The sequence below is a fragment of the Aethalodelphis obliquidens genome, unplaced genomic scaffold (genome assembly GCF_003676395.1).
Source record: "Aethalodelphis obliquidens isolate GAN/ISIS:26980383/991018 unplaced genomic scaffold, ASM367639v1 scaffold81, whole genome shotgun sequence".
In the NCBI taxonomy this organism is placed as follows: Eukaryota; Metazoa; Chordata; class Mammalia; order Artiodactyla; family Delphinidae; genus Aethalodelphis; species Aethalodelphis obliquidens.
In genome coordinates this window covers 5,565,490-5,580,120 of record NW_020838025.1, presented here as the reverse complement: position 1 = coordinate 5,580,120, position 14,631 = coordinate 5,565,490, and the positions used below count along the sequence as shown (strand labels likewise).

General features: G+C 38.3%; 1 protein-coding gene across 2 annotated transcripts in view; it reads right to left on the bottom strand.

Annotated features, from left to right (window-relative positions):
* LOC113612747 (ceruloplasmin) overlaps positions 1 to 10,940 on the bottom strand; it is a 61,638-nt gene extending 50,698 nt beyond the window's left edge. The window contains exons 1-3 of one of the 2 annotated variants that reach the window (XM_027092862.1): positions 10,585 to 10,940; positions 2,299 to 2,546; positions 279 to 491 (exon numbers count right to left, since the gene is read on the bottom strand). In XM_027092862.1, the coding sequence (XP_026948663.1) occupies positions 279 to 491; positions 2,299 to 2,546; positions 10,585 to 10,730 (607 nt within the window). In that variant the 5' untranslated portion in view covers positions 10,731 to 10,940. The remainder of the gene's footprint in view (positions 1 to 278; positions 492 to 2,298; positions 2,547 to 10,584) is intronic. The other variant, XM_027092864.1, reaches the window with a different exon arrangement.
* Between the last annotated feature and the right edge of the window lie 3,691 nt (positions 10,941 to 14,631).

Below are 14,631 nucleotides of genomic sequence, written 5' to 3'. Positions count from 1 at the left end.
TTTATTTTCCTAATAAACCAGAAATCTAAACCAGTCACTTCGGTTTTATAGACTTGGAAACATTTAGGGAATTTACGTTCAGTAACCTGAATGTTGTTCCACGTATCCATTTTTCTCCTTACCCTTCCCTGCTCTTCCGTTCCTTTTTTTCTAGACTCACTGCCTCTCTACCTTACCTACTCAATCATAACACATAAGACTTAAAGTACATTTAAAAAACAAACCTCCCTCTCTACTGTCTTTGGTCATTTATTGTGAATAATAATGAGACAATGTACCTTTTTTACAGTGTATTAAAGGCCCAATGAGTCCTGCGGCGATATCTCTTGGAGCATCAATGTGGGAATGGTAAATCCTGGTCACGCAATTGCTGTCTTCCTCACCAGGACCTTGTTCTGGGTTGGCATGCAATATGTACATACACTGTTCACCTGGCCGCACTTTGTCGTCTGCTTTTTGAAAATCTGTGGTGTTGTCAGGGTAGATGGCCCCTAGGAAATGACATGCAATGAAATTACAAATTGAATGTGTTTGAGCTTGAATGAGAAAATAGATGGTCTATTAATTCATTCAGCAAACACTTATTCAACATCTAGTATGTATCCCCGTGGGAACACAGTGGTGTTCTATTTGAGCACAGAAGAATAAAAGGCAAATGGCTACAGGGTGTGGAAGTTTCACAGAAAATGTTATCATTTTTTATACTTGACTGAGCCTTCAAGGAGCAGTAATAGATATGTCAGCAGCATAATGACTGTTGGTTTGCAATTTAAAGAACCACTTTTGCCCTGGGGTTATGGTATGGAAGTAAGAGCAAAATGGCTACTTTCTCCTATCACTTGAAGCTTCTTGTATGATATCAGATTTTTGCCTGTGAAGTAACCATGGGATTGTTTAATTTTGTAAATTTCCAAACATACGCAAAAGCTGAGAGAATAATATAATCAACTTCCATGTGCCCAACAACCCAGCTTTAACAATGATCAACTCAAGGCCAATCTTGTTTCATCTATACCCTCACCCACTCTTAACAGTGAATTAGTCATCATCAGTGAATTATTCTAAAGCAAATCCCTGACATCATATCATTTCATTCATAAATAATTGAGTATGTATCTCTAAAAGAACTCTTTTTTCTTCTAACATATCCACAATACAATGATCATACCTTAAAAATGATTAAAACCATAATATATCATGAAATTGTAAAAAATAAATAAGATGGCAGTCAGCTTTTATGCTATGAATGTAATTGTTTGGTTTAGAAAAACAAATTTAAAAATATAGAAGATCAAAACATTCACCCTGTAAAGCAGTACCTCTTTTAAATAGAAAACCAGTAATTAATTAAAACTAATTTTATCCTAATTTCCAAACTTGATCCTTATAATTTCAATGAACATGGTCTCGGCATTTTTGCCTATGATAATAGCTGACATTTATTGAGCTATTATTGTGTACTCTCATTGTCCCTATTTTATAGATAAGAAAACTGTAGCACAGAGAATTTAAGTTAACTTGTCCAAGGTCATTCAGTCAATAAAAGGCAATGCTGCACTCAAACATCGGTCTATTAAGTTTGAAGCTCTTGTTCTTAATCACAACAAAACACCATCTCCCTTCATCATCATCATCATGTACTAAGAATGAGGTCACAAGCACCAAATCTAATATTCGTTCTTCCTGTACCATCTTTAAGGATTCCAAGTCCTACATTCAAATGACCTTTTGGTTAACTGTGTCTCAGATGTGACTCTGGGACCATCCAGCCACCTGCACTACTTGGCTACTGTATGAGACTACTCATGCTGCCTTAGCTGGGACAGAGTTTATCCAAAGTTAGGATGGAAGGTGACAATGGCTACAGTACGTTCACATGTGGGAACTTCAGAGATAAGATCATCCTCATCTTGGGGATTTCTTGTTTCTTCTTTCCTGTTTCCTCCTTCTGGATTTTTGTCTTTTCCAGGCTTTAATGCACACTGCCCATTTCTCTTATTTTGACCATGTGTCTGGAAAGGGGTTGGGCACTGGGAAGGAAGTTCCAGCTCTCACTGACTCTCACTACATGAGTCCACACAGAAATTCTATCACATTCACACTTCACACAAAACAAGTATAACCCAGAGAAACACAGCATTATTAGGATGAACCAAAATACTTATTCATAAAATAGTTTAGAGCTAAACAACATAGTACAGGTCTTATCCAGGAGGAAAGTCCATAATCTCAGAAATTAAAAAGTGTTCCTACTGAAAAGGAAGAGGAAATTCCAGCTAGCATATGAGCTGAACTTACCCTCATGTTCCTTATAGTAAGTCATTCCATGTGCATGAAAAGTATAAGGCCTAGAGGCAAAGTTTTTTAAATGTACATAAACTCTATCTCCAGTTTCAGCTTTGATAATAGGGCCTAAAAACCCCAGCCAGACAGGTTTCTCTATAATCGTCCCAAAGGTTTCATCTGTGTACTGAAGATACACGGCCTTCTTGTAGACTTTTCCAATTCTATTGGAGCCATTTTGAAGATAGATATTGGCATGTTCCCTGCAAAGGAAAGGAAGACAACTCTATTAGAAGCCATCACTGCTGGGGATAACATTATGATGAAAGAGAAATGAATGACCATATCATATTAAATGTTTGCCAGTTGTTGTAGGGATGCCTCCAAAAAATGAAGAGGAGCGCTGGCATTTAGCCCTGTTATTTTAATTATGTGAGGTGTCACACATCAGCTATATGGCAGACCACCACGTGTGGATGCGCCATAAAAATGTAATGCATCTTACCAGAGTATTTCCTGTAAGATTTTCATGGTAAAACACAGAGGCATTGTGGGATAGAATACAAAATTAAAGTGAAATATTAAAATAAAGCAGTTAATGAAGGCATTTCTCACTTATGGCATACCTCTTTCAGCCACTGGAAAAATCTGAGTTTCTAAGCATTCAATCTGGATATGTGAGATGTGAAAGCAAGTGCATATTTTTTTCCTAAAGTAAAACTAATAATGCTAAAGTAATTCCATCTTTCTAATTTCTTTTAGCAAAACTAAATCAAAGTTGGAATTGATTCATCAATGTGTGTGGGTCTTAAACTTATCTTTGCATTTGAATTACCCCTGTGGTTTTTTAATCCCTTGCTAGCAAAAATACTTGAACGTTGAATGTTTATATTCAGGTTAGTGGCTGATTAATAGTTGCTTAAAACTTTCCTAAAAATATCAGCAAATTGAATAGTAGCCAGGAAAAAAAAGAAAAGAAAAGAAAAGAAAGCAAGTTTGATATTCAAACTTTTGAACTGATTCTTAAGTTATTGTCCTTAATGCAAGCCCAGAGAGTTCAGTGGGATCTATTTGTGGGCAATGCCATCTAGCCATTCAGGGGAACCCACTTAAAACCTGGGCTTTGGTAAGCCTTTCCACAACCGAGGTCTCCTCCACTAGAATAAAAACTGCTAACCCCAGCTGATGGTCTGGGGTCTGTGTTTGTTCATGTGTGTGTGCGCGCGCCTGCGTTTTGCCTACTTTGATCTCGGTGACCTTTGACACCTTACCATTTTCCATTCAACCCATATGAGGCCAGATAATGTGACTGAAGAGAAATAAACTTTGTCTTGTTTCCTCAGCGAGAAGCTCATCAGAAAGAGTGAGGGGTACTTTTCCATTCTCTCTTCAAGATGAGGGCAGGGCTTGTCTGGGAGCTCTGGACTTTCTCTGTTGCAAGGTCCAAATTTAAAGATCTGTTTTTTAAAAAATCTAGGGCTCAGGCCTAATGTTTCTTAAGTTTTCATGTGCACAGGGATCTACTGAGGACCTTGATAAAATACAAGTTCCTAGGCCCCAGCCCCACTGATTCTGCTTCTGTGCTGTTGGTGTGAGGGTCAGGCATCCGCATTTGCTAACAAATACCCCTGTGTGTTGTGATGCCGCTTTGCGTTCATGGGCAACCTGAGTAAGGGAGGCTGCAAGGGGAAGGGGAACAAAGCGGCCCAGTCCCACAGGCAGTGGGATTCCTGGAGGACATGAGACAGAAAGGTGGCAGGTTCTGTTTCCAGGCCATACCCTGGTCGTGGTCAAACGTCAGCTGGCATGGCAGCATGGGGGCACCTGATTGAGCCTGAGTGCTGGGACCAGTGAGCAGGGCTGCTTGGCAGTGGTCCTGGTGGCTGCATTTGGGCATTGGGAACAGGCTTTGGAGATAGTAGAGCCCCCGTGTTCTGAATTGACCAGGGGGTTTCAACAATGAGCATCTCATAGTTGTCACACTAGGGACCCCAATTTTTTAAAACCTGGATTGTTTAAACCCCAGGATTCTCAACTTGTTCACTGAAAGATGAATGAGATGGGGTTCCCTTTCCCTATCATGGTGGGAGAAGGGCCAAGCTGGAAGTTAGAAAAATAAAGAAGTGACTTTTTTTGTACCCAGGATGGCAAATCCATGCTTAAGCCTTTATTTCTCATATTTGTTTTCATTTTCTAATTGTTCGTTGCAGTTTCCATTTTGTTAGAACAAAACAGAAAAAAAAAATTAAGAAAGACTCTGAGAGACTTCGAGGACATCAAAATACATAGGAAAACATTCTTCCCTGGAAACAGCAGCATTAGTATGGACAGGAGTATTCTTAATAAATAGATGTTTTACCAACAGCAAAATTCTGAGGCACTGAAGGCCACTGAGATTAAAGGCAGATTCATCCAGTCCACACTGCTGAGAGGAGGTCAGGAAGAGGGCAGTTCAGTCAGGCACGCAGCGGCAGCTGCAAAGCTTACGGTGCAAGGATGGAATTACTCTTGGGTCACACCAGAGGAACCTGGACAAGTCAGTCTCACACAGGTCCGTCTAAGCCTCGAGGTAAATTTTCTCCAGTGTCTGTACACACTCTTATTGCTAGGGGATTGGTCCCAATGATATTTAAATAGAGATTCTAGTCTGTGTTCTACCATGCTCTGTTGATCCATATCTTAAATAAAGCCAGAGTTTTAAAATAGCCCTCAAATTCTTAAGACTTCATTTATAGTGTGTATTTATATTTCCTAAATGTGCCTCTAAAGCATTAAGAAATATGTCACATCCCTTTTCAATAAACTGTAGCAGACTTTGTCAAAATGCTTTCATTATATTGAAATTCTCCTGTATTAATCATTTCCTGAAATAGGAGGAGCATTGTCTAAGTTTTGGAATTCGTTTTTTTGTGTACAAAGATTTTTGGGGGAGGGGTGTGAAAATTACTTAAAAAAATAATTGATCTGAAATTATAATCTATCCAGTATCTTTAACATTTGGAATTCCTTTTATACACATAGCAATATGCAAAATGTGTTTCCCATCTTGTCTTTTTTTCTGAAACAAAATTAAATCTTAACCAAATTGGGAAATATTTCACATCACGTGATAGCTTGGGGGAGGCCTGTTTGCTTATGCTCTGTCTCCAAAGAAACATCAAACTGTCATTAGGGAATGTCTATTTAACTTTAAGAGCACGGCTTTGGGGACAAAGCTTCAGTTACTGGAAGCTTGCAGGAAGTTTGCCAATCAGATATCCAGTCAATAAAAAACCTATTATGGTTGTTCTTTGACCCGAACAAGTAATTCACATTAATCATAGTTCTTTCTGTTGGCAACTGTAACATGTTCTCTTCTATTCATTACAATAGATATGTCTCCCTCTCAGTAAACACATCCTTCCTTTTTAGCGCCCCCAATTCCTATAATCCTATAGCAATTCCTCTAATTTCTGGTAGATTCAGACCCAGAAGTGAGTTTTTAATGGTAGAGGAATTAAAACATTTTTTACACTGCCTTAGTAAGATAATAATAATGCTACTCCCATCCATAAATTCAGAGTGCACTCAAGATGATCAAGCCATGGTTACTAAAATGTGGATAATGCACGTGAAAAGTTTCTGGAGTCTTAGCTTCATTCATTGAGACACAGTATATTCGTTTTCTCTTGCTGTGTAACAAATGATCATAAAGCAGCTTAAAACAGCACCTATTTATTATTTCACAGTTCCTTGGATCAGAAGTCTGGCATGGCATGACTGGGTTCTCTGCTCAGGTTATCACAGCTGGCATCAAGCTGTTGGCTGGGCTGAATACTTGTCTGGAGGATCTGTGGAGAAGTCTACTGCCAATCTCACTCAGGTTATTGGCAGAATTCAGTTCATTATGGTTGTAGGACTGAAATTCCTGCTTCCTTGCTAACTACCAGATGAGGACCTCTCCCAGTTCTTTAAGAGCACCCATATTCCTTCCCAGTGGCTTCTTCCATCTTCAAGTCAGCAACAGTTTGTTGAATCCCCCTCAAACCTCTTTGAATCTCTCTGACTTCCTTTTCTTCTACTAGAGAATTCTCTGCTTTGGACTAGACCCACCCAGATCATGTCCTTAGTTTAAAGTCAACTGTATCACTGAATATAACATAAATTGTGAGAGTGATATCTCAGCATATTCACGGGTTCTGGAGTTTTAGGGTAGGATATCTTTGTGGGTCATTAAAAAAATTCTGCCTACTAGACACAGGAATCACAAGGAAAACAGTCAAAAATTAACTGGCAGGCAAAGACTTAACCTGGGTATGCATAGCACAAACTCAAGTGAATTACAGGTTCTCACTGGCCTGGCTTCATTAACACAGCATGAAAATGGTACCTAGGTGTCAGCCCTCTTTTGGATATGTTCTTGGGGAAAATAGCAGCTGTGATAATAAATTGTAGAGCCTGAAATGTATAAAATGGTGTAGTTACTTCATTAGTTCCTGCACACAGGCTGTCCTATATGAAGTGTTTATAGCACACTAGATTTTGCTTACTATTTTTTATTTGGCAACCTTGGAATATGAGTCATCGTAAGCGACTTTTCCAGATTACTTTAGCTCATAATTATACCTCTTTAAGAATTATTTTAAATTTTAAGACCATTTTTGAAGGGGTAAAATGCATGCCTTCGGTGCAAGTTTTTTCTTTAAAAATGTTTTGTTTGCTTCCTTGTTTTCTTAAACAGGGTGTACTGGGAAAAAAATCAACTTCTTTTCTGATAATGATAGTAAACATTAACATTTATTGAATATTTATGGTATCCTGATCACTCAATATTATAATTATAATACTTATGATTATACCATAGTGTGGAATGTTCTTGGTTTGTTCTCTATTTCTTTGGGTAAAATTTGAGCTGTCATTTCTTCTGGTCATTGGGTCTGCTTATGATGACATCTTCACTATAATATTTCTGATTTATTTCTCAAACCTACAGTGGGCTGGAAAACTAGGTAACAATGTTTGTAAGAACTGTATGTTAATTAAGTCACCAAGCCTGAGTGAGAGCCTATGAAGTTAGTGTAAAAGGGTTTTGTGAAGGCTCTTCTTGTGTTTAAGGATTTTTTTCACTTATTTCTAGCATCCTATATGTCACCAGGAAAAAAAGTAACCTGAAGATAATAGGAGTATTGCTACTTATTGCTACTATGTAGCCAACAGTCAATACATATTTAATTAGTGTCTACCATGGGCCCAGAACAAAGTATTGCATTTGCTAATTGTTTTCATATGTATGTCTTTTATTCTCATTTAAGTACAAATAACTTAGGAGCAGGAACTATATTTTATAGATCTTTACTTATTGATTTGTTGAAATGACAGAGAAGGCACAGACCTAAGTAAATGGCAGTGCTGAGCATAAGGAAATTGCTTTCTACCTCACCCCATTAGAAATAAATATTACTGATATGACAAAAAAAAGTAAACTCTATTTTCCTAGTTAAAAGACATCCATACATTTTCTCTTTTATATCTGCCAGTGTTTTCAGTTCCACTATCCCACATATAACTCCATAAACTGACTTTTCTTATTTCGTTGTATCTTCTGATTTATTTCATTTATTTATTTATGGTGTGAATCTGTCCATACTAGGAACAAGGGAAAATTTTTACAACACAGCCTATAATTTTGTCTAGCTTCCTATATACTTTTATTCATTCACTTTCATTTACTCAAAATTATATTTATTTAGTGTGTCCTATGTTCTAGGTACTAGTGATCACTGGTGCATGAAAGAGATGGAGTTTCTGCCATCTCAATACATACTTTCATCTTCATTGTTCCAGACCTTCAAGGTCAACATCAGCTTAAACCTAATTCTCTGCCTAACAACTATCTTGCACTCTTTCAACCTGTTTCTCAGCCTATTTATCTCTACTCCTTTTTAGCCTTCACAGAAAGAGTGTCAGTAATCATGCCTGGTGATATCACATCAGTCTTTGCCATATTTATGTCCTACCCCCCACCAATTCATATGTTGAAATCCTAATCCCTAATGTGATTGTATTAGGAGGTGAGGCCTTTGGATGTGCTTAGGTCATGAGGGAGGAGCTCTCATGAACAGGGTAGATGCCTTATAAAAGAGGCTCCAAAGAGATCCTTAGTCCCTTCCACCAAGTGAGGACACAGTAAAAAGGCTATGAACTCGGAAGAGAGATGACCATGTTGGCACCTTGGACTTCTCAATCTCTTGAACTGTGAGAAATTAATTTCTGTTGTTGATTAGCTACCCAGTCTGGTGTATTTTGTTATAGAAGGCTGAATGGATTAAGTAGCTGGACATTCTGCAAATCTGAGACAAAGAGGAAGCAAAAAGTTGCTACCTAAACTCATCTAAACAAAAAGGTTAGCATAGTACTGGCAAAATTGCTAAAGGCCTATTCAATATTTGCTGTTTAGATGAATTAAAAATTTCACAGACAGAGTGAACATTGTCATCTAGAGTCTGCACAACTCTAGGCTGTTGCTGAAGCAAAAGAAGATGATCAAGCCAATGCTGTATAACCTCTCCAGCACACACAGGACATTAGAGTATTTAATCTTTTTTTTTGATTGTGCTGTGCAGCATGTGGGATCTTAGTTCCCCAACCAGGGGTTGAACCCACGCTCCCTGCATTGCAAGAGGGAGGGCTTCCAATCTTAACCACTGGACTGCCAGGAAAATCCTTAGAGTATTTAAAAATAAAGGAATTCTCTCCCCTCCCTGCAAAAAAATTCTTAACAAAGCCTTTTTCTCTTCTAAATTTCTAGAATTAGAGAAGACTTTACTAAAGTGTGCTTGGGGCAATGTCTTGCACTTAGTTGATGCCCAGTAAAACTGATTTTATTTGATTTTTGACCATGAATAATGGCAGAAGGATGGTGGGTGAGGGCGTGGAGTAGGACAGTACTTTTTTTCCCCTAATATGTCTGACCTTTTAAAAAATGTGTCTAGTTTCCCTATTAAAAAATGCATAATTTATATTATGTTTAGCTAGGGAAAATGCTGAATGCATACAAAATAATGGTCCTTATGAAGCCATAAAAATATGTCATGTCCCTAAGAAGAGAACAGTAGCTCAAAACCAGGCTTAAAAAAATAATTGTAAGATATACTAGTTTTATTTACAATTAGTTATCTTTAGGTCAGAAACTTTCCTCACTGCATATTACTGAATTAATAACTTAACAATTAGGTATTATTATCAGCTTTGAAAAATTTCAAACGTACATAAAATTAATGAGAATAGTGTATACCCATCAACAGAGTCAATGTCATGAAATTTGGCATACTTTATAGCCAATTTTTAAAGATACAATCTCAGCAGTTAATGGTCATTGGTTTCATTTGTCACCATTAACATACATTTTTAAGTATCACTATTAAGATACATTTATCATCTTTAAAATATATTTTCACCACCAAAATACATCTTTAAATGTTGTGAATATGGTTTTGAATAACAAATTTCAATTTGGTGTTAAATGTTTAACTAACATTATTAAAAGTGATGACCTCTGTATAGATAAACTTCTATCACAAAAAACTTCAAGGAAAACTATACCCCTGGTTTTTCATGTGGTGGATATTTCTGGAAATAAGGGACCTTTCAACTGAAACAAGAAAACCTTTAATTTACATAGAGCTTTTTGAGGAGGCATTATAATAACTATCTCACATTTTTTTGCACATGTATTTTGTGCCAAGGACTGTATGAAGAGCTCTACGTGCACCCACTCTTTAAGCAACCCTCTGAAGTATTCTCATTGTCTCCATTTTACAGGTTAGGATGCTGAGTCTGAGAAAGATGAATGTAATTAACAGTCCAGAGTCACCCAACGAGTATTAGGCAAAGTCATATTAAAATTGTATTTGATTTCTATAAATGATTCTTTGAAGGATTAAAAAACCTTTTGTTTTTACCACTAGTAATCAGTAAACAGTATAGGAAATATAAAATTTTATACAGTCATTCTTTAGATGAAAGAACTTCTGCATAAACAGACAGAAAGACTGAACCCTGATGGGAGATGTGATAAGAACCAGAGGGGGTAATAAGAAGCCCACACAGTTCCTCATACCAAGTGGAAAGGAGTAAGGCAGCCTCTCAAAAAACAAACAAAATCCCAGGAATTGGAGATTTATTAAAGTGTCTAATGTTTCAAGTCCATATTTTGCAGTTTTTGTATATACAAATTAAAGAAATATTTCATCTTATTGGCTTTATTTTTTAAATCAATAATTTATAAATTTGGTCTATAATCAAGAAAAAATAGTGACTTACGTGTCAACTGAAATAAGTTTCTTTTCCCCATGGTCAGAGGCATAGTCCCAAGTTGTTTCAATAATTCCAATGTAATAATGTTTATCTTTCGCCCAGGCTGAGGTACTACATAAAATTAGAAAAATACAGAGCAAGGAAGTCTTCATTTTCTTTTCCTCTTGGAGCCTGAGAAGAAACGGAATGAAATCAGAAGCCAGCAACTTTATAAATAAGCCTTTCTCCCTTTATTTGCTTGATTGACAGAATTTTTTGTTGCACAAGACGAAATTATTTCGTTAAAGCAAATAACATTTTCCACTTCAGTTCAGTTCTCGTAAACCCAGGGAAAACTTAGTTGTCCATTGCCAGGATTCTCTGATTGCAAATAAAAAGTCAACAGTTATTGTTGGAGGCGCTGGAGTGTTTATAACTGTGCTTCTACCATTCATTGTGTAAATTCCAGGAGGGCAAAGTTCATGTCTAAATGCTCCTTTTGTTCTTCCAACAATATGCTACAATACAATGCCCTCTTTCCTTTCGAAAAGCCTAACAATACCTAGTTACAACTTTAAGCTACAAAACATGATATTTAGCATGCCAGATTTAAGTACCCTCAAATAAGAATTTATTTTGAAGGCTTTATTTATTTTGTAAGCTCCGAACACATCATCATAGAAAGTTTATCAGATTATCGTGTATTGCTATATGCAAATAACTAGCAGAGAATAACAGGGGTTGATGATTCTGTTTTAATTATCGAAAAAATCAGACATAAATAAACCTGTCTTCAAAGGCAAAAGTTGATTTTAGTAAAGAGAAAGAGCTCTAGTTTATTAACCTGGGGTTTCTCTCTTTGATGTGGACATGAATTTGGGAGTAAAAGACTTTTTATTTTTTAGTTGAAGAAAATCCTGATGATAACAGTGCACATTTTGTGCTGATGTAATCTTTTTCTCTAGAATACCTCAATGCATTCTGTAAGTATTTGCCAAAAGGTGTTTATAGAAATGGATTGGTATAGGAGAAGGCACCACAATGTTTGAATGATTCATTCATTTAATAAGTATTACTGAATGAGCCCTCTGTGTGCCAAACACTCTTCTAAGCACCGTGGGGATACAGCAGTGAATAAAACAGACATGAATCCCTACCCTCGTCAACTTACATTCTACTGGGGAGAGACCAACTATATACAAATGAAGAGTGAAATATTTATTATTAGCAACTAGTGCTACAGAGAAACATAAATCAGAGAAGGAGACTGAATGCTAAGGAAAACAGCAGGATGAAGATCAAAATCTGACGACACCATGTGACCCCAGGCAAGATACATACTTGACCGCAGCCTCAGTTTCCTCATCTTTAAAATCTCAGCCTCAGAGGGCTATTGTGCAAATTAATTGAAATGACCCATGTTAGGTCACATAGTGGAGTCTCTCCTTTCACCAGCTAACAATAATCTTAACTAATTATCTTGATGCAGAAAATTGAGTCACAATGCCCAGGATGTCCCAAGACCTCCTTCTTGAGGCACCTTAAACAATTGTGCCCTCATGCCCACTGAGTGGACCTGAGTGGGAATAAAATCTTGCCCAGACTCCACTGGCCAAACCCTGTGTCTTGCAAGATGCTGTTCCTTTTAAAAATTGGTGCCCAGAAAGGTTCCTTTTTTCCAAATAGTCCACACAGAGAGAACATCTTTTAGTAGTTTATTCTTGTAGAGGGGGCACTTTTTTTTTTGAGGGGGCACTTTTTAATTGGAATGAAGCCCCTGTATGAGCCAGTGTATGGCTGATGGTGTAAATGATGCCATCTTGGGACTGCACAGTTCCTGTTCTTCCACTGACCTTACCCAGGGCTGTACTATGTGGGAAATCACTTATCTATCATTGAGGGCTTTGTAGCTAATAGATATTTTTTAATGATCTTTAGATCCAGGTGGCCCCTATGCCCTGAAGACCTTCACTGATATATTGCCAGTGCCCGTGAGACTAGTTACCCATTCATAAATCTTGATGTAGAAATGTGCCTCCTGTTCCCAAGCAACTACCCTCATACCCTAGGTTAACTATAAAATTGTCCCAATGGCCCCTGGGTGGTGTGGAGAGCAGCTGCAAATGCTTCTGGATCCTTGTCTGCCAATCTTACCTTGTGAGGAATTTACTCTATAATAAATTAATCCATTGATTGTATGGAGCTGCCTGCCTCGATTTCTGGTGTCAAGATACCTTCTCAGTTCGTGGGCACTTTCCATCCCCTCTATCCTCCAACAATTGGTGAGCCAGCCAGGAGACAGAAAATGACACAGGAATGGGTAAAGGGGTCATGCTGGGGGAAAGCCTGCTGTGGTGGGGGAAATCCCAGGCTGGCCAGCCTCTTCCATGTGGGGTGACCTGGCTAGGTTTGTGGGATACTTTGGGCCACTGTGTGATTACAGGATGCCTGGAAAATGCCAAAGGGCTTCCTAGATATATTGACTGAAGCAGCAGGAAAGTGAAAGTGGAAAAAAAAGAGTGAGCAAGCTATCTCAGCTGTTGCATGGCCTTCATTATATGCTCTAAGGATTAGCACAGAAAAGGAATTACAGCTCAGCAGGAAACTAGAGAAGACTAAAGAGATTTTGTTGTTAGACAGGGCTGTCCAGAGGGCATGTTCTGCCACTTCTGACCTCATGTCAAAGAAAATGCAACAGGAAGAGCATATTGTAGTGACGGCATGTAAGATAGCTAAAATACAGGGTGATAGGCTGCCCCTCTCAAAGGTGAGGACTGTTATTTCACAGCAGAACTGGGACTCCAAGAGGTGTGATCCTTGGGATAATGACTTGTCAGAAGATGAAGACGTAATTATAGAGGAGGAAAAGGAAGCACAACCTCTGATCCAAACTAAAATTCAGGCCACTAGGGAACCAGGAGATAATTGACAGGAGATCCCTACAGGCCCCCAAACCACAGTGCCAGAATATTCCTCCGCTGAGTTAATAGAATTAACCAGCAGGTTTAACCAAAAGAGTAGGGAAGGAATAGCAGCCTGGATGCCCCATTTATGGAATACTGGGGGAGATGGCATCATGTTAAATGGGTCAGAAATGTCTAAAACGGCCTTAGTTATACTGCAGCTTGGCCTCTGGCAACGTTTCTATGTGGCCGAGGGCGCCTAGCCAACTTGAGTGAGATGTGCCGTCCCCACCACTAGGATGGCATCTATAGAAGAGTTACAAGAAATAGCACGAGAATTAGAAATGAAGCATGAGATCAATGTCCCTAATTTCTGAGGACCTGATAAAGAGTTATTTACAGCAGGTATGAAGGATCGTATCCAGAAGACTACTCCAGGAGCTTGGTTAGTGACCTTGGTTAGGGACCTTAGTTTCAGTTTTGGCCCCAATTGTTAATCAACCCATTCAGATGACTGTGGCCATGATAGCTGATTTAAGTGAGACTGAAAAGATCTGACACAGGGGAAATAGATGGGTAGATAACACCAAAGAGAAAAAAAAACACACAAATAGTGAGGAAATTAAAGGGACCCAACTAGAATTTCCCACAGCAATTATGGCAAGAACTTGTATTAGCCAGGACCCCTAAAGAGAATAAATATAAACAACCTAATTTGGTCCTTTTAACCTTATAGAAAGCATTACCCAAAGAAAACCAGTTTACTCCCCTGACAGCAAGAGGAAGGGGCACAAGCCCACACTCTACCACTGTGGATAGATGAAGATCAGCTGTAGATACCCCAGTTCTAGGGATCAGGGCTAGATACCAGGGTTGCTCCTTGGTATGGTCATAAGGGGTGACCAGAGACCCAATGTTGAACTATTTATTGGTCCTGCACCAATAAAATGACTTATCTGGATTTAGTAGATACTGGTGCCCAGTGCACCCTGATCCGTGGGAATCCATCCAAGTTCCAAGGGGAAATATGACCCATTGATGGATATGGAAGCCAAATGGTGCAGGTGAAACATGTGAGCTTGAATGTACAAATTGAAAGTTTAAGTCCCCGTGTTTATCTGGTTTATATTTCACCCATACCTGGATATATTTTGGATGTGGATGTCCTACA